The sequence below is a fragment of the Mastigoproctus giganteus genome, chromosome 4 (assembly GCF_048544385.1).
Source record: "Mastigoproctus giganteus isolate SK-2022 chromosome 4, ASM4854438v1, whole genome shotgun sequence".
Lineage (NCBI taxonomy): Eukaryota > Metazoa > Arthropoda > Arachnida > Uropygi > Thelyphonidae > Mastigoproctus > Mastigoproctus giganteus.
Window position 1 is genome coordinate 170,989,636 of NC_143578.1, and position 21,659 is coordinate 171,011,294.

The following is a 21,659-nucleotide window of genomic DNA, read 5'->3' on the forward strand; positions in this document are numbered from 1 at the left end:
CTGTAACTGGGGTTTGACCTGACCTGTAATGTATGATAAAATTAAAATAAAAAAAAACTAAAAAAAAACCAATATATTAATCTTTTAATTTCGTACCATTATTTACTTGGCAGTAATTAATTTCCTTCCTATATATATATTTATTTTTTTTCAACTAATTTGGCTTTATTCCTGGACTCAGTACTGAAGACGTTCTGGTTGAATTTATTCACTGCATCCACTTCACTATCCTCAAATATACCTTGGTTGTTTTCAATGACTTAGAGGGTGCCTTTGACTCACTTTGGTGGGAGAGCATCGTGGAACATTTTAAACTCCTAAAGATGTCCTCAGAAACTTTGAAACCATTAGAGCAGTGGTTTTCAACCGGTAATTTGGGTTTAAGTAACTTGAGCTTACTATTTTTTAATATATATGTTTATTTCATTATAAAAAGGTGTACAGTATCTTTTTAATTTTGTGGTGATCTATAACTGATGTTTACTTAGTACCTCCATATAAAGAATAAAATTATATACTGCATATATATAATTTGTATTATGAAATATAATTTTTATAATAATATTATTCTGATAAATATATATTTTTTTAATATTTTATATGTATTTAGAAAATTGAGTAGGGGTGCCACAAAATAAAATGTAATTTTTATAATAAAATTGTGATAAATATATATATTTTTAATATTATATATATATTTAGAAAACTGAGTATGGGTGCCGCAAAATAAAATAAATTACTTAGGAGGTGCCGTTATTAAAAAAAGCTTGGAAACCACTGCACATTAGAGACTACTTCTGCAACAGGTATACCACTGGCCTCGAATTATAATTCTGTTATTCAGAAAGTTTGACATGGCTGCCCCCAAGTATCTGTCTTAGGATACTCTACTATGGAACATGATTATCAATCAGTGGCTCATTAAAACTTACAGTTATTCCCCCACCCCATGCATTTGCAGATTACCTGGCACAGTTTTTCTATGGAAATTCGCATTCTCAATTTGAGAATAATGTTAATACTGTTCTGAATGAACTCCAAAACTGTGGACTCACCAACAAACTTAAAATCGCACCTGCCAAAACTTCTGCTAGGTCTTCAAGAGGCATCTCTCTTCCTCCAGGGCCTTCTACTATAAAGCTGTATAACTGCTCAAATCCTATAGTTGCCAATACAAAATATCTTGGGCTTATGCTGGACAAACTTTCTTTCCTCCTACACATCTCACAGAGAAAAATCAACAGATTTTCTTCCGTGTTTATTTGAATTTCCCATCAGGAGTGGGGACTTAGTTCCAAAACCCTCAGACTGATGTACAAAGCTGTTGTACTACTCATTGCCACCTACAGAACAGGGGTCTGGTTTCACCGTGTCAGGCTTTGTACCTTCCAGGTCAAGCTCAACTCTAAAATGCACACATGCATGTTGTATAGGCTCAACTCCTGCCCTCCAAATTACTGCTAGCTGTCTACCCTGGACTTATTCTTACAGAGGACTATCCTACAACATCAGAAAAGGTTGTCATGGAATTTGATGGCATATCCACTGATCCAGATGCTGCTCCAAAACAGGAGAAAACAATATCTGCAAATCTTGACTGAACGATGGCAAGGTTTGATTTGATTTTGATTTTTGTGGTGCAAAAACAGAAAAGGTGCACCATAAAAAGGTTAAAATTAAAAATTAAACTTTTAAAAAGGTTACTTCATTGAAAAGTACATATATATACATAGACATATCAATAAAATCAGTACAATGATAAAAGCAAATTATATATTTCATATGAATGTATATTTATTAATCGATTTTAAAAATTGCTGACACATTGGTCATTTAAAATTTGACTGAGTGTATATGGCTCAGTCAAATGGCTAAAAGCAGTAAAACACGATGGCAATGTCAACAGAATCCTTCTACAAAAGGGCAGAACAACATTCCAATTCTTCCTAACTGCTACTTCATTCAGCAAATTCACTCTTAAGTGGCTTACTCCTAGTCTACATTCTTGTTTTATATTGACTGAGTATGGATCACCTAACTTGAACCTAAGCTGTACTACTTCAGTTTCTCTACAACTGAAATCTGTCTCTGTGGAGTACATATGTGAGACTCCATCCATATTCTCTTCCATGGTCTTATCTAGAAAGCTTTCAGACAACTGTTTTCCTGCACTGGACCTCTCCTGCCTGGTCAAGAAGAAACCTTTGTCAAGTGTAAACCAAACTTCCATGCCTTCCAGGACAAAGCAAAAAAGGTGTTTTCCCTTAGAAAAACTCTCTCAAGTACTTTAAACACAACCACTTCCTGAACTGTCTCATCACACTTAATGGATTCACTTTATTTTTTTATAATCAGTAGCCTTGTCGATTGCAGTTATTTCAACTTACATTTCCTTATTTTCTGTAATAATTAATTCTCAGTTGCTCCTTAATTGTTAGTCTGTAGTTAATTGTACCCCTCCTTTTTGGCTAGTGGTTAAGGCTTGGGCAGCCTTGATCGCAAGATTGCTAGCACCCACTGGTATTGCATACCCCCCCCCAGTGGGCACAGGATTCATGTCTATTTTTGGACTGTTAGAACAGTAGATGTTGGTCCACCTGATTTTTTGCGGCATGGAATGCAATCAACATAGAAACATAACACATCACACACACAAAAAAAAAAAAAAAAAAACCACCCACACATTCTACTTTTTTTTTTTTTTTTTTAAAACAGTTTTTCTAACACTGCAGAGTTTGTAGTTCCAGGTGCCACCCCACAACAGATACAATAAGGGTTTGTACTGAGGAAAAATTTATTATTTTATTGTTACATTTCAATAATATCTTAATCCAAAATTCATTATTTCCAATTGGATCATGGTACAGTCAGTCCTCGTATAACACGTGTTTACACTACACGAATTCGATCATACACAATTTATAAATAGGGGAACGATATCTTATATAACACGAACCGAATTCCCTTATGCACGATTCGCCTTTGTGTTTACAAATGGCAGTCGAACGCAGAATCACCCCAACCGAACGCAACACGATAGGAATGAAAAGAAGATTCTCAAAATGTATTTGTTTTTTATATCAGTGAAGGGGAAATACATTTCACCATAATAATGTAAAAACCAACACAATTCCAGCTATCGGTATAATTGCAAATGCAATTAGATCGAGTTTACTACCAGATTCCACTAGCAGAAACGCAACTGGAAATTGTTTTTATTGTTTTATGGTAGTAATGCCTAGAAATGTGCTTTAGTAAAATGTGAGGTGTTAATAGTGTATCTCAGCCTTTACGGTGTTGTTTATTCAGTTGCTACACACGCGCAGCTTTGTTTATGTGTATCAAGTGTGCCTCCTCGTTTTGTAATTGTGCTTTGTTCCCTAAAAATGAGTAAAATACTTAAAAGGTGTGAAAAGGAAGCGTCCTGGTGAAGATACTGCAGAATCAGAGAGAAAAAGAAAGGCAATATCGATAAACAGAGGCGGACTGAGTCAAAAATTCTTACCCGGGAAAATTTATAGTGGCCTCATACTATGGTTTATGGCCAAAATCACACCGGCCTCTGGCCCACCGCGGTTTCCCCGGTAAGGCTTATGGCCAGTCCGCCTCTGTCGATAGAGAAAAAATATGAAATTGTGAAACGCTTTGAGTGAAATGAAAGACCATGTGATATTGCACGTGCTACAGACCTAAATGAGGCAACGCCGAGAATTAGAAAGAATGCAGAGAAAATAAAAACAACTTTCATAGCAGGAACAACTCAAAGTGTAATTAAAATCCATTAGATTAAGACACAAAGAATTGGAAGAGATGGAACGCTTGTCATCTGTTTGGATAGAAAATCAAACAAAAAAAACAAGTTTGCTTACGATAGAAGTAAAAGCATTAGCAATATTTTATTACGTAATAGTCGTAATAAAATGCGTAAGTATTTTATTATGATAATTTATTGTGTTTGGTAATGTTTTGGTTACAAATGTGTGTTCAATCTTGGGTGGTCGGCACTTAACCCCATTTTTCCCATAGGGCCTGTTGTTTATATTGCACGATTTTGCATTGCACGAGGGTTTCTAGGAACGCAACTATCGTGCTATACGAGGACTGATTGTACAATAATCTAGGGTCCAATGGAAATAAGACATCCAACTAACTTAAACAAAACTTCGTGGTATTATTCATCATTCTTTAGTGACTTATTAACTCCTAATATCCTCAAAATCTGAAGTTTCTCAAGATGGATAATACTAATGACCAAATGTCACATTCAAGTGTGTGTGCACATGCACATACATGCAGGGTTAGAAACATTATGTTAAAATGCCAAATACAATGATTATGTAGCTATTCTTTCAAAATATTTACTTCATATTTTTACTTAAATAAATTTATATAAATTTATTAGTATTATAATTAATCCCCCCCCTCTCTCAAACATGTGCCACTTTTTAACTTACCACAGACCATCATAGCTACTAGATACAATTAGTGAACCATCTCTGTTGAAATGAACCTAAAATAAGTAGGCAGTTATTAGACACAAAACATCAATTAGAATTAAGTAAATAAAGATATTTATTTATTTATAGAGATGCTCTCTAAAATAATAATTGTACATTTTTTCCAAACTATTTCTATAAATAAAGAGCTTCACTAAATACTAATAGCAATTCATTAGTGCAAATTACAAACATAAGCTAATAAGATCTGAAAATCACTTCAATGTGGTATAATAGTGTTTTAATTTTACAAAATTCATTATCTGTTCAACCAGGTCTTATCTTCTGCCTGCTCTGCACTGCTCTTTTGATTGTATTCTTTGATATGGTTCTCCCTATTCTAATTTAGATTATTAACTTATTTGAATTTTTTACTTTTAAATTTTTTAATTGTGATTGTCAAATTAATTTTTGCAGTTAATTTACAGTTAGATGTTATGTTGCATATCTACCTTTTGGTAGATATGCAACATAACTTGTCAACTGGGCAGCCAGCATCTAATTTTTTGACTTTTAATCTGTTTGAGTTGTTTCCTAGTTATTGGAATAACTATAGTTAAGATGTGTTTTCTGTTGTTGTGCCTGTCTTGATTTTTTGCATTGTGGCATCCATCGTTTTTGCTGTTAGCAAGCCACGACAGAAATGGGAGTGTTTGGGTATTTCCACGGTATTAGTATTAGCAATGGCCAAATGGTGCAAGGAAGCCTATGGCTTATGCTACACCAGTCAAAAAAATAAAATAAAAAGAAAATAACAAAAAATAAATAAAAAAGAATAAGATAAAATAATAATAAGAAGAAAATTTTAAAAATAATAATTATTAATAAGAGAAAAGGAAATAGACAACCTATGCATTTCCCTCCTTTGGGGAAATTCAAAGTTGACCTTTGAATTTCCCCAAAACTGTCAGCCTGTATCACCTATTTAGATAACTTATTCCAGTAATTAATAACTCACTAGCTAAAATAAAACTTCCTGCAATCCAGTCTAAAGATTTCTCCACGTAACTTGAAATTATGGCCCCTTGTTTTCAAATTTTAGGTTTTTTCTTTAGTGGGGTTTGCATTCATCCACTAGCCTAAGCGGAGTGGAGGTTTCCTTGTTGGAAGCGTGGCAGAAAACCATGTTGCTATGCTTCCCTGGGTAAGTTGTAGGTTTCAGTTTATTTTTTCATTTCTGAAATTTTCTAATTTTTATTTTAACTTCTTTTATGCAGATGGCAATTGGCACCTTGTCAGCTTTACTGGTTGCAGTTTGCAACTATCTCTCAACATGGTATAACAACATTTTACTTTCACAGAAATAATAAAATGTAAACTATATTTTATAAAAATTTATAAGCAATTAGAATAATTTTTATCTTATGATGGCAATGATGAAGCTGCACAAAGCAAAGTGATTTAAGTTCTACAAAAAGTCTGTACAATTTTTGTCATTCTGGGCAGCTAATGAATGTAGCTTATTTTCTGCATCACATGATTCTTCTCAAGAAAAAAAAAAAAAAAAAAAAAAAGGGGGGGGGGGGTAATTATCAATATAGAAAGCTGAATCATTAAAGTTATGGGCTAACCTTAAACAGAATTTCAATGTTTGCTGAACTATGCTCAGCCTAGAGAGAGGCCAGAACAAGCTAGAAAGAGCAGAAAAATAATCAGTTGCTTGAGTATGCAAAATGGCTCGGCAGGCATGCTTAAACAAATGGCAGAAAAAATAGTAAATCAACGCTGTCCCCTATGAGACTACTGGCCAATTTCAACAGGCTTAAAAAAAACTAAACCTACCCCTTTGTTTACAAATCACATTCTAGTCAACATGCAAGTAATTATTTTTCATTAATGTAATTTTCTTTTATCATCGAAGAAGTGAGAATTTCTTTGAAACATTTGTTCCTGTAAATATCAAAGTTTTATTAAATTTCCAATCTATTGCAGTGTAGTGTAAAAGTTGTTCAAATTAGTATTCCTTCATTTTAAATGTCTTTTGGTAAAATCTTTTTAAATGTGTAGTTTTAGTTTTGAAGCTTTTGCTGTTGTATTTTAGTGGAGATTGACTAGCTAGTTTAGATGTTTCCTTTAAGAGGTTTATTTAAATTTTTTTGTTATGTTTTTATTTTATGATTAAATGTTTAATATCTCAGAAATTAGACTTTTGAGACATGTTTACAGCAGCACCAACTTTTGACTTGAAAAACCGAAGAATGGAGGAAAAGAGGAGAAAATTTTTAGAAAAAAGCTGGAGGATTTTTAAATTTGAAACTGCACTAGAAATTAAATTTCATTGATAATAACACATTTTAATGTATAGCCATAGGATTGTTTACCAGTATAGCATTCTTCAAAATTAGCTTACCTAAGATTTGTTAGAAATCAAATTATTATGACTGCTCAAAGAAAGACACTGTTGCAGACTTTGCCCTCTTAAGAAATGTTTTGAGTGAAAGTTTTGTTTATAACTTGGCACTGCTGTTCAGCCTTTGCTGTCAAAGACATTTCCAAACCTTCATAAGAAGAACTGAACTCAGTTTTTTTTTCCTCATCTGGTTGAATATCCACACACACTTAGCAATGCTACTTGGCATTATAAAAATGCCACAAATGGTTTTGGATAATATTTCATGCATCCATTCTTTCTTTCTTTCTTTCATAAGAAAATCCCACACTAAAATAACCAATACCGCAAATATCTATTTCTTTACTGTCAATGACATTTAGAAGTATCGGAAACACTATATGGGTAGGGTTTTATTTATTTATTTTTTTTTTTTTTTAACCAGTTGAATTTTTGTTTATTTCAAAAACCAGTTCTTCAAACAACCCTTACTGGATGATGGAATGGGTCTTCAAATATGATTATATTTAAGTTAAAGTTGAATAATATTTAACTTAATGCTTCCAAAAACATAGCTGCCAACTTGCTATCTATGAATTCTATTTAGAGCCCGCAGACTTGACTATCATAAGGAAACGTGGTCCAGTGTTAGGAATTCATGATGGAAAGAAGCTGACTTTCAAACTAAGCCCAAAATTTACTTACCAAATTTGTTCATGAAGTCATATAGCTTCTACTATGAGCATATAAAATATTTGAAATTGTAATTATTTACTGGATCATAGCAACACACACTAATCACCTTGATAACACAACACTAGTAGAACTGCACTAAAGCTGATTTTTTTTTCCCCTGTCCTATAAAATAACTCAGTACAGTAAAGTTTGCCTTGTCAATCTAATTGAACTGTTCACTTATTTCATGCACTTGTTCCTCACTGGTCTTATGATTGACAAGGAAGGTGTTCTTTACTACTTTATTGACAGAGGAGGGTGGTATTTTGGCTTGTATTCTCAGACTATCGGAAATACAAGTTGAGTTGAAACCAATAATTTTATTTGAAAATAAGTTTTTATTTATATTAGTTTTTAATAAAATTGGAATTCTTTTATTAATCTTTGCTGATTTCTAAACAGAGAGAGGGTATCATTCCTGGCCATAATGTATCCATTGCACAGGGATTTGACAACAGCTATGCAAACCTCTGCAGGGAATCATCAAATAAAGAACTAGCAATTCAAGCTGATGGCTGCTGGATTGACACTGTAAAATATCAAAGTTCTTAGTCACCATGATGACCATGTTTGTTAAGTGCTGGTAAGGAGGTTAAATGGGCAGTGAGAGCCTGTGATCTGTAAAATAAAGATCATTTTAATCCTTCTAAAACTCAGTCCTGTCTTATACCTTGCAAGGATTCTTCTGTTCCTATGCTTATCTTCAAAAAAAAAAAATCTTTCTGACAAGTCAAAATTTAACCTTCAGATGGGAACTGTCAAATTCAGCATAAACCAAGTGAACCATATCATTCTGAATGTAGACTTAACAGTGAAGTTTCCACTGGGTGATATTATTTGGAATTGCATAACAAGCAAAGGAGTAAGCAGAATAGACTTTGTAAATGGTAGCGTTACTAGCAACTACTACAAAAGAATTTTTAAGAAGACATTTCTGTTTGTTATCAGTGATTACTTCCAGGGAACATAACTGTTTTACAGGATGATTATGCCCCTTTCCACACTGAACACAATGTACGGATGTAATCATTTCCAGAATTATTACCTATAAAACTTCTGAATTAACGTTATGAGACAGCAACTGCTACAAAGCAGTCAAGCATGCACTACACGATTATTTCATGTCTAGTATAAACTACATCAAGAGTTTGTTACAATCCAAGTCAAAGAGTTGCAGGGTTTTATTAAAATTTGGAGTGAGTCAATGAAATACTAACCTTTTATAAAAGCCCTACATGCCTATGTCATGTCAAAACCTTATATTTACCAGAATTATTTATTTATTTAGTTAATGTTAACTTGGAATATCAGTCACGAAAAAGTGTTCATGTGGCCTATGGAGATTTGTGACTTTTTCTAAATAAATACTATCTAAGTAGTTGGTTTTGAAATTTCTATTACAAATAAAATAAGTAATTAATCTATTAATAATATACTGCTTCCACCGACTTGACAGTTTATTACAACAACAGACTAATTACATGGATGTTAAAATGATAAAATAGCTATAATTAAAACTAAAAATACATACAATTAAAAACATAAAATAGTAGACTTCAATTAAAATGAGCAATAAAATATACCTTAAAAACTGAAAACAGCTAAGGTAAAGAAAGCCAACATGAGAACCATGGGAAACTTACTGGAGAAACTGGTTTGCCGCTACTGCAGTTTCTCTCTGGCATTCTTGGTAAACAGACAGCATGCATTATTGGTAGTAGCAATAGAAGTTTAGAATGATATACTGATTGTCAAGTAGGCGTGAGAGACTAATAAATAGTTCTTCTCATTATTAAAAGCATTATTAATTCTCATTATTATTGGAGTTCACGAGTGCTTTCGCTATTAAAAAAACCATATTACAGATTTCTTTGTACATTTTTAAGGTTAGGTTAGTTTACGCCACTAATTCAGGGCAGATTCAAGCAGGCTAGTGAAAAAAAAAAAAAAAAGGTTAGGTTATGTTGCACTGGAGTTGTCGTGAAGTTTTACCATATATGCATATCATAACGTCAATCAATAACTTAACATTATGATGTTATCGTCTGTTGTGTTCACACACCAATCAGTACATAGTCTGTCCTGCCCATGTGTCAATCAATATATTGTTATACATAGTCCATCATATACTGTCCAGTAAGTTTCCCACAGTTTTCTGTGGTTCTTGTGTTGGCTTTCTTTACCTTCAACCTCAAAATATGTACAATTAAAAGCAATAAATGAAAGATAATATAAAATAAATTATGCAACAAGAAGTTTAAGGCAACGAGCCTCTTTATCAACTTAGGCAAGATCAATGACGGTGAACCTAATTAAAAAGAAAATACAACAACACACTATATAATATACTAAAGAGAGTGTGTGTGGGGGGGGACTGCATATATGCATATGTGAATATGCCAACTGTGAATCAGTTACAGAAAATGGGGGAGGGGGAAGGAAGAAATGATACACAAAACATTCATTCATCAGACCCTGGGAATATGTTGTGGTGCCTGTTACTTGTATTACTTATATCATTTCCTCCCCCTATTCGCTGTAACCAATTTCACAGTAGCTATTCTCTCCCTGTCTGTAGTATATTACGTTCACTGTCATTGATCTCACCTAAGCTGAGAAAATGGCTCGTCACTTTGAAAGCCTCTTGTCACGTAACTTATTTTATATTATCTTACATTTATCACTTAATTGTACATATTTTCAGTTTACTATTTTATTTTTAATTGTACATATTTTTAGTTTTAATTATAGATATTTTATCATTTTAACAACCAAATAATTATTCTATTTTAATACTGTGAAGTCAGTGGAAGTAGTATATTATTAATAATATCTAATCCTGATGCCCAAGGCTTTTTCTCTACTAAGTATTTAATCATTCTTGAACAGTTCATAAGAAAATTCAATCTATGGGAGCAATTATACCAATTCTAATATATTTCATTTGCAAAAAAATTATAGTAATGCAATGTGTCCATTTTTAATTAACAAGGCATAATTAGATCCCCAACACTTAAAACAAAATATTTTAATAATAAACAACTTAGATTAACCTTGCCTTGCATATGGATTTTCTTAAGAAGAATAAACTTACACCTATAGCAGTAATCCTATCATTTATTAATAGGCATTCTCAAATAGCTTTCGATAAATTGAAAATTTAAAAGTATTTTATTATAAATTAAATAATGAGTAATTATTGTTGCTCAATAAAAGAAAAACAGTTCTAAGGCAAGATTAAGCTAAGTTGTTTCAGCACTATAAAACCTTAGATAGAAAATTTTTGGTGTAGACTTTCCTCAATGGAGTACCAAGTATGCTTTGATAATTAATGTTTATTCATCTTTAATTTGATAGTAAAACTTATCCTTGAGGTAGGGATTTTAGGCCATAATTATAGCAAATGGTCATTTAATTTGGTAATGTATATTTTTGAAAAGTCAACTGTATTCAAATTCACTTGAGAATGAGTGCTATAAACAGTAGACATTAGTACTATGATCACACATTTTAATAATTCTACAATACACATGCAAAATAAGTCATTTTACTTCACCTTTAGGTATGCCGGATTGTGCAATTGACTTTTCCGTGATATCTGATTCCATTGTATTTGTAATATAGTCAGTTCTGCTATAACGTGCATTTTGGCAATGCGAATTTGCTCCAACACTACTGATATATTAGGGAACAATGTGAGTATAATGCAATTTTCACATTGGCTCATGTGCAATTTCGTCTGCAAGTAACACCAGGTGAATGCAAAACCCGGCACCAAGCTGAACATTGCGACCTGCACAGCGATACATAAGTTTATGAAGCTTATAAAAATGTCAAATGCGTAGAGCTATATTTCCCATTTGCTGTACATAACTGTATTGGTCACAGATGCACTGCTGTAATTCACTGTATTCACAAGATGATACTGAGGGCCAACTCATGTTTTCAGGAGCTCACATTTTTCTTTTCGAACAGAAATTTCGTGAGGTCTGATAGTGTAAGCAGAGGAGCACATTTCTGGAGGTCACTACAATAAAATCATAAAAACAATTTGCAGTTTCCCAGTTTATTGGGCTTTTCTGTTAGAGAAATCTATTATAAATGGGTAGTAAACTCGATCTCATTGTATTTGTGATAATACCGATAGCTGAAATTCTGTGGGCTTTTAAGTTACTATAGTGAAATGTTCAATGAAATCTTCAATCATATAAGAAACTTAAATATCAATTAGTGTATATATATATATATATTACAGTGCTATACTTACTGTAATATTTATTTATTAGAATGCAAGATGTTTAAACCTGTGTTAGCAATTTTATTGGGTTTCTAAACTTTTTTTTTTTAGTGTTTTACTTACCATACTGAACATTTTTTTGAGAGCTCTGCTCCTATCCCTATTTTTTCCATAAGCCCTGTTGTCTTTAATGCACGAAATACCATAATGTGTAGAGTTTTAGGAATACACGTACCGCATTATAGCAGAACTGACTGTACAACAGAATTGCAGAACACCATGGAAGTTAGTAATTAAGGTCAAAAATAAGATTCAGATTAATGTTCAATGGTAATTTTTATTTAATCAGTAAATTCTCTTCCTTTATACATAGCTGCCAACTTTTGACTTTCAAAAAGCTGGGGATCAGGCATTTAGTATTGCAAGTGATGCAAGAAAGTGCTTTTACAGCATGAACAAAAAAAAAACACTTCCCACATTAATCATCCAGTCCCCCCCCCATTTGATTTGTCTAGTTCTTCCTTAAAATTTAAATTATCCACTTCCACAACAACAGATGGAAGTTTATTTCCAACAGTCAAATAGTTGCTGGCTGAAAGCAAATTTCCACACATCTATCTTGCAACTATTCTTTCTCAGTTACATTTACACCACGCTCATGTGTATTGTCTGAGCAAGAGGATGCAATCGGCATTTAGCTTATTCAGTCCATTCAAAGCCTTAAACATCAATCAATCAGACCTTCTCACAAGTATATAATTTAAAGACAGCAATTTATGGAAACCTGATGCAGCCAAGTAATCAGGAGCGAGAGTGAAATCGCACGTGCTCTTTGAGTGAACCGGGATTCAAGCCCATGACTGCTAAATACAATTGTATTGATGATTTATCGTAAACTCCACTAACCTGGTGGTCGTGCCGGACATGGGTCTGGTTTCATCGTGTCGGGCTGTGTACCTTCCAGGACAAGCTCAACTCCAACGAGAGATCCTCCTTACTGATCATTACACATGCATGCATATAGTCTCAATTCCTGCCCTCCAAATTACTGATGGCTGTCTACCCCTGGACTTACTCTTACAGAGGACTATCCTACAACATCAGAAAAGGTTTGTCATGGAATTTGATGGCATATCCACTGATCCAGATGCTGCTCCAAAACAGGAGAAAACGTCTGCAAATCTTGACCGAACGATGGCACGGTCAACAGAACCCTTCTACAAAATGCAGAACAACATTCTGATTCTTCCTAACTGCTACTTCATTCAGCAAGTTCACTCTTAAGTGGCTTACTCCTAGTCTACATTCTTGTTTTATATTGACTGAGAATGGATCGCTTAACTCCAAGCTGTACCACTTCAGCCTCTCTACAACTGAAATCTGTCTCTGTGGAGTACATATGTGAGACTCCATCCATATTCTCTTCCACGATTTTATCTAGGAAGCCTTCAGACAACTGTTTTCCTGCATTGGACCTCTCCTGCCTGGTCAAGAAGAAACCTTTGTCAAGTGTAAACCATCTTTGAGTACTGTACAGTACTGAAGACGTAGCCTAACAATTGCCTTAGATAACAACATAATCGCCTCCTTATCGCTGCTGAAAAATTTCTGTATATCACTGACAAAACCCCAAGAGTTGTTCTAACAGCCAATCTACACTGTTCAGAGAACTTTGTCTGACTGCAAAATTAACCCCAGATCATTCTTGTTCTTTACTACCTTGAGTGTGAGGTACCACACAGTTGGTATTTAATTCAGATTAGTGCCTACACATATGCAGTACTTCGTATTTATCAATGTTAAACTTCAATTGCCATTTCTTAGCCCAACTACCTAATTTTTCTGGATCGTGTTGCAGTACCATACCCTGATCACTGTTATTAACCACCATGCCAACTTATGTATCATCTGCAAAACTTACACATTAAACCTGATAATGTCTTTATCAATATCATTAAGAAGTATTAAAAACAACAATGGGCAGCACTGAACCCTGGGACTATTAATATTATTGACACCAGCAACATTAGTCCAAGAAGTGCAGTGCCAATTGATAACGTCTCTCTGTCTTCTCCCACTCAACCATCTCCTTATCCATAGCACCTAACGCCACGCTGCTTCAATTTATACAGGTATCTTGTATGTGGAATAATCTTAAACACCATTCTGAAATCTAAGTTCATTATGATGTTAAAATTATTTTTTTTTAGCATTCGATTCCTTTGTTATTACCAAAATCATAGTATTCAATCAAGGCAAGATTGTCCCTTAACAAATCATGATGTGACTGCTGTATAACTGTATTCCTGTCTAGATGATCCTGTACTACATCTTTAATCAGTGACTATTTTCCCTAGAAGAGAAATCAAGCTTACAGGTCTATACCTACACCCATTCATCCACTTTTGGGAATTGGGGATGCATTCACATCTCCAGTCCATAGGTGCCTCCACTGAATCTAAGGATGCTCTCATAATGATGGCTAAACAGCACTAAAAGGTTTCCTAACCTTTTTTGCTGTCTTTAATATAATTGGAAGATTCAATCCAGCCCAGTTGTTTTGTTTACATTTGGCTTCAACAATTTCTCTTCCACTTTCATTCAGTTATCATAAAATCGTTTAGTTCTCTATAGTTTAATAGAACTATGGCATCCCCATCCATAAAAAATTCCTCATGTGTAAACATGGACACAAAATATCCATTCAGTTTGTGAGTAAACTGATGTGATTCATCCATAAATAAAGAAATCTTTACTACTTTTCTTTGCCAGAGACTTCTCTTTAAGCAGCATCTCTTAATTGGTATAAAAAGCCAAGTAGCTTCTACGATTGCTACCCACTTAAAATGCATTGTTGACAACATTATCAGATGATCCTATTGCACAGAATTTAAAAACTGACTGAGACCGCTCTAGTCACCTTTATGAAAGCAAAAGCCCTTCTCTTTGCCCTTGACAGTAGTTACTTCTTTAAGTAAATCCCATATCAATACACTGTGATCACTCCCACATAGAGGTTCCCTTATCTGCGCACTTTTAATTTACAGAGTCTCTGCTGATAATCAGATAAAAAGTACTGCTTTCTCTTGTTGCCTCTCTAGCACGGTGGTGCAGAAAAGTTAACTTTTTTTTAAACAAATTTTGTTTAAAAAATTGTAAAGCAGAAGGAAAACAGGGGATTTTTTTGGAAAAAGTAAGAGTTTGTTTTTTACTTTTTATTTTTTTAAATTCAACACTACACTGAAAATAATATTTTATTGACAAAATGAATGTTTCATTAAAATGCAATTGTTTACAAGTACAATACCAGCCATGCAATTGTCTACAAGTACAATATGCTTATAAATTAGATATTCTACTAGATTAACTGATTTTGATTGTTTCAAGGAATGTTTCACTGTTGGCAAAGATTGTTACAGGCTTTGCCAACTACACAAATGTTGAATCAACATTGTGTTCATAAAAATGGTCCAGGCAGTACCTTGTATTTATCAATGTTAAACTTCAATTGCCATTTCTTGGCCCAACTACCTAATTTTTCTAGATCATGCTGCATTACCATACCCTGTTGGGAGCACTTCCAGAGATTCACTGGAAAGAGGAGTTCTGAACTCAGTTTTTGTTTTTCTAATCTGGCTGAATATTCTCACATACTGAACTATGAGTAATTGTTAAAATTGACAAGCATGATTTAGTATAATTTACTATATTTCAAGTTTCCATATACTCGTCAGTTTCTCAACAAAGACAATCTTACACGAATTCTTTCTTTATCTTTAATGACATGTAGTACTGGAAACTTAATTCACAGAAAATTTGAAAATGATGCAATAGCAACTGATGAAATTTGTGCTACCTTAAAATTTCTAAGAACATCATTTTTCAATGGGAACTTGTGCAACACATAGATGCAACCATAAAGTACTTAGTCACTGAGCAAAAAGAACAGAATTTTCTTTTCTTTTAGGCCTATACATTAACTCAACAGCACTACAACCTTAACATCTACTATGTGGTAGATGATTCTCATCAACTGGAGCAATACCACCACTTTGCTTATTGGAGGCTTTAAGTGGTGGAACCCATGTTTAGTCTCCAGAGCTAAGTTCCGATCAACCCATCCCATCTATTCCATCATGCAGTATGACTGATGACTTTTGAGGTTATGATGGACATCATGGCGAGATCCAATCTTCCTTACATTTCGAGGGTGCAGCTATAAAATTGTGTTTGGAGGCCGGCAGCTAGTTAGTACTCCGTACCGAACCTATTGGTAACTCTTTAGGAGGCTTCCAGATCAGCTAGTGTAATCTTGCTACCTCTACTCTGCCAGATGGTGACTGGAGGGAGTCCGAGTAGTGTGTATGCGGGGAGCATTGTTGAGGCCACGTTATGTCAAGGATCTGGGTATATTCTTATCATGTGTACACCATATCCAAAAATTTCATTACTCCATACAGCATGTCCCACCCACTTTTTCTTACTATTGAATACACCACGAATTGTCAAACAAAACAAGCTTATCTGCGAAAACATCTAAACCTCCCAAGTATTTCCTAATTCATTTCACAAATATATGTGGTCTCAATTCTAATTTCAACGATGTCCGTTTCCACTTGCAGTCTGCCAAACCCCATGTACTTTTTCTGACAGCATCTCAGTTATTGGTTGATTCAACTACTGCTCATCTCACATGCCCAAATTATTCGCTGTATGATTCCTTTCGCCTCAAAGGTGGTACTTTTGCATATGTCAGTTCCAATATTCCCTATCAGAGAATTGATAATTTGGAATCTCCTCTCTTTGATCTTCTTTGGCTTAAAATCTCTCTACCTCATTGTGTCAAATTCATCTGTTGTCTCTACCATTCTCCCAACTCCACTAATCATTTGGAGCTCTTTCACTTCCACTCTTTGCAACTTGACTTTCTCCAGTCCAACTTTCCTAACAGTTAGGCAATTTTCCTTGGTGATTTTAATGTTCACAACTCCAGCTGGCTTCTGTTTTCTAATCACACCGACCCAGCTGGTCGAGATGCTGAGGCTTTTGCAATTACTAATGACCTAGCACAGATTGTTCATTTACCTACAAGAATACTGGACAATCCTAATCATACAGCCAACACACTTGATCTTTTTCTCACAAACAACCCTTCTAAGTACCAGGTCGAAGTGAGTGGTCCTTTAGGTGCCTCAGATCACATCTTGGTGATTGTCTCTTCTCCAATGGAGCAGAGAATTCCCAACTTCTCCAATGAATCAGGCTATTCCCAACCTAGTGTTGTTTGGCATTATACAAGGATGCAAAATGGGATGACCTGTTAGATTTCTTTTCTATTCTTTGGTCGTATTACTGTTTCAAAACTTCTGATGTCAACATCTGCTCTGACTGTGTCAGTGAAATTATTTTTGTAGGAATGGAATCCTTTATTCTACACTCCACTTTAAAAGCTCATCCTTTATCTAAACCTTGGTTTCCCAATAAATGTACTAAGGCCATTCAAGAGAAGAATGTTGCATATTGTAATTGGCTTGTTTCCAATTCTTCAGGTTCACTTTCTGCCTACACCAAACCTCGCAACAATTGTAAAGCAGTTATTAATCAGTCCAATTAGATTTTGAACAGGCTAAGAGTAAAAAACTTGCTTCTTGCCCTAATGGTAGCCGAGCATTCTGGTCTCTTGCTAAAGCTATCGGCCACAACTTTTGCCCATCTCTGCCAACACTTCTGTCAAAATCAGATGGTTCTGTTGTCACTTTAGCAAAGGATAAAGCTGACCTGCTAGCATCCCATTTTTCTTCCAACTGGTGTATTAATGATCTTCATAAAACACCTCCCACCATTCCCAACACGCTCCAGTCAATGCCCCCTGTGGTCTTCCGTCAAAAGGATGTCAGAAGGATTTTGATGAATCTTGATGCTAAGAAAGCTGCAGGTCCCGATGGTATTTCTCCATTTGTTCTCATAGCCTGTGCTCCTGATTTTACTCCTTTTCTTTGCTGCCTTTTTTCACTTTTTTATTCCAAAGATGTTTTTCCTTCTGTTTGGAAATTTGCTCATATCCAGCCAGTTCCAAAAAAGGGTGACAAATCCTCCCATCCAATTATCATCCCATTGCAATTACTTCTACTCTTTCTAAATTAATGGAGAAATCAATTAACCGCCAACTCTTAAGCTACCTAGAAACCTTCCGCGTGATCAACGATCGCCAGAATGGATTCAGTCAGTATCAATCAATTGGTAATACTCTGGCTTATGTTACCCATTTATGGACAAATTCAATTGAAAAGTTCGGTAAAACACAAGCAGTTGCTCTTGACATCCCAAAGACTTTCGACCGTATTTGGCATAAAGATCATCTAAACAAGCTTCCATCTTACGGTCTCCTAACTGTTTTTATATACAGCAGGCCACCGTTATAACGCGGTACGCTTTACGCTGATTCGCTATAACGCTGTTCTTATATTATAATCCCTATCTGACTATAACGCTGTCACAGATCACTATAACGCTCTTTTACAGATTGCATTTTTGGCATATTTAAAAAAATCGTTTCATTTGATGGAGTCGATAGCTTGAAAATGAATAGCAAAACAGCATTAAAACGTTTCCGACGCTTAGTGAAATTTTCTCGCACGCTAATTTAATGCAGTACAGTGACTTGTTATGTAGTTCCGAGATCAACATTTTAAAAAATAATCAAGTATATTGCTTGTAATATTTGCGTTATATACATTTATTCAAAGACTAATCATCACTGAGTACAGTATTAGACATCGTGCGTAACGGACAGTTTAGTCGAACGTTGTATCATAATTAATGCAACCAACGCAGTTACATTTTCGAAGAGTTAATAATGGCCAATAAGAATGAAAAATCAACAACATCTGGACGCAGTACGAAGACTATAAATGTAAGAAAAAGACTGAATTTGAAAATTAAATTACACGTTTTGAAGCGAATCAATTCCGGTCAACGACAAGCGGATGTGTACCATAATTTAGGACTTGCAAGTTAACTGCAAGAACAATTATAAAAAAATAAAGAATTAATTTTAGCAGCGGGAAAGATAGCTGTTGCACTGCAAGCAACTAGGGCTAGGCCGACTATTAGGATTGAAATGGAAAGACTTTAATTTTATTGAAGATAATATCCAATGCAGAATTCAGTTAAGTTAATATTATAAAAGAGACAGAGATTAGCCAATATGATGATCTGAAGAAAGCTCACAAAAAAAAAAAAAAAAAAAAAAAAAGGTGGAACCATTTAAAACTGGTAAGGGCTGGTTGAATAAATTTAAAATCTAGAGAGAAGCTGCAAGTGCAGATCAAGGAAGGGAAACTTTCAAAAGAGAACTTTTTAAAATTATTGAAGAGGGGTATTGTGTGTTATACTTCTCAACAAGTTTATAACATAAAGGACTTTTGTGGAAAAAAAAAAAAAAGTCTAAAAGAAGTTTCGTATTGAAAGAAGAAACATGGGTGGTAACGCTGTGGGCGATTTAAAATTAATACCCCTTTTAGTTTATTTAGAAGAGGGCCAACCCAAAATCGACACATTTTTCATGATTTTAATTGGAATTAAGTTTAATTTTGATACGCAAGTAGTTACCACAATTATATACATATGTAATGCAGAATATTTTATATGTATAAATATTTGAATATTAAATATTTTGACCGACATCTGTGCATCTTTTCACTACCATTTATATTATTGATTAGGAAATATCCTATGGCACCGGCCGCAACTTACAAATATATATGTTACCTTATGGGAATGAGGCGCGTGCTTAGCACGGATTCACTTAGCGCTCTGTTTTTCCGGAACGAATTATCAGCATTAAGCGGGGGTCACCTGTAATTGGTTATCCAGTTCTTTCTGATCACTCACTGAGGGTGATGGTAGATGGCATTCTTTGTCTAACTTCTCCACTAATGCTGGTGTTCCCCAAGGTTCACTTCTTTCCCCCACTCTTTTCGTCTTGTATATTAATGACCTTCCTTTGACTGGAAATCCTATCCATAGTTTTGCTGATGATAGCACATTGCCTTCCACTTTCCAATTTGAGAAACCTTGCCCTGCTCAACCAGCTTCAACTTCTCGAATATCCACTACCAATTCCTTCAATGCTGATCTCCAGTGGGGCAAAGACAACTTAGTTGATTTCAATCCTTCTAAAACTCAGTCTTGTCTTATATCTCGCAAAAAGGATTCTTCTGCTCCTATGCTTATCTTTAGTGACACTCCAATTTCTAGGCAAGATGATATATCTCTTTTGGGGGTTACCCTGACTTCTAATCTCTCTCTCACAAGCACATTACTAATATTGCTTCCTCTGCATCAAAAAAAACTTGGTTTTCTTTTTTGCTCTCAGCGTTACTTTTCTTCCAAACTGCTGTTCACTCTGTACAAATCGCAAATCTGCCCTACCATGGAATATTGTTCCCATATGTGGGGCGGTGCCCCCACATATGGGAACCTCTCTCAGGCTTCTAGATTCCATTCAGAAGAGGACAGTTAGGTTAATTAATGACTCATCTCTAACAGAGTCTCTTTACTCGCTGTCTCACAGACGTACTGTTTCTGCTGAATGCCTTTTCTACAGATACTTTCATGGGCACTGTTCTTCTGAATTGGCTTCTATAATTTCTGCTCTCTTTCAAAATAGTCCAAACACATGTCGCCACCAGCCAACATCCATTTACTGTCCAACTTCAAATTCACAGAACCAACTTTTCATCTTCCTTGTTTATTAATTCAACTGCCATTTTTTTGGAACAACCTTCCTTCGTACGTATTTCCTGAAAATTACAGTTTTCAGAAGTTCAAATCTAATGTCAACAAATATCTTCTTTCGCCTTCTCAACCTCAACCCAAGCACAGTACTAATACTATAGATTCTAATACCTCTCGTGTTTGGGGTTTTCATTTAAAAAAAAAAAAAAAAAAAAAAAAGCCTATGCCAGAATTGTCCCCTAGTTAAGTCTGCTATAATAAGCAATTTCCAAAACAGAAGTGGAAGATTTCCAAGCTGTTGGCAAAATATATTTGCAGATAACACTGTCAATATATCTGCAGTAATGACCTCGATAGACGGACATGAGGTACTTGGGATTGAAGAGCATGTTCAGATTTCAAAACATTGGCATAACATTTAAAAAAACAAGCAGACTACTTGTTTCTTTTAAATGAGCAATCGATCGATTATTCAAGCCAGAAGAGAGAAACACCGACAGATTTTCTATGTGAGTGAGGATAACAACATGCCTAGAATTATCACTTTGCTTGGCCTGTTTAAGATTGCTTTCACCAATAGTCTGTGATTCAGAAGTTTGCCTTGGAGAGTTAATTTATTCATCTTCTACTGGTAACTAAGTACTCATATGGCTTTTCTCACTACTTCTCACCTCTTCATTAAATAGACTTCTCAAGGGTTGCTACTGTGCTACCAGTCTAATTACACATTCTAAAGAGAGCCATGTACACTCATGCTTCAAAATCATTTTTACTTCAGTGACATGCATCATTTGAAATCAGCTTTCCTTTAGCACTTCTTTCTAGATAGTATGTTTTCATCCACTTTTGCAGGGCAGAATGCAGCTTCCTTTTTAGCATACAAATTAATAAAATCGTTATTGTTAATCATCGTTGTTCATTATTAACAAATTAATAACGAACAAGGACAATCTATTATTACCAAATGCTTGATCTCCTCTTTAATACCCTTACTACTCTAGACCTATCATAACAAGTGCATTATCAATGCTAAATGCCAGACAGTTTTTGAAGGAATTCCACAAGATGTCTAATATTACATTGGAAGGAACAGTACCCTGTAACTAGGGTTACCAACTCTTGA

At 34.7% G+C, this 21,659-nt stretch overlaps 1 protein-coding gene across 2 annotated transcripts in view; it reads right to left on the reverse strand.

Annotated features, from left to right (window-relative positions):
• wds (WD repeat-containing protein wds) overlaps positions 1 to 21,659 on the reverse strand; it is a 302,400-nt gene that overhangs the window by 153,827 nt on the left and 126,914 nt on the right. For both annotated transcript variants that reach the window (XM_090371872.1, XM_090371871.1), the window contains exon 8: positions 4,455 to 4,510. In XM_090371872.1, the coding sequence (XP_090227998.1) occupies positions 4,455 to 4,510 (56 nt within the window). The remainder of the gene's footprint in view (positions 1 to 4,454; positions 4,511 to 21,659) is intronic.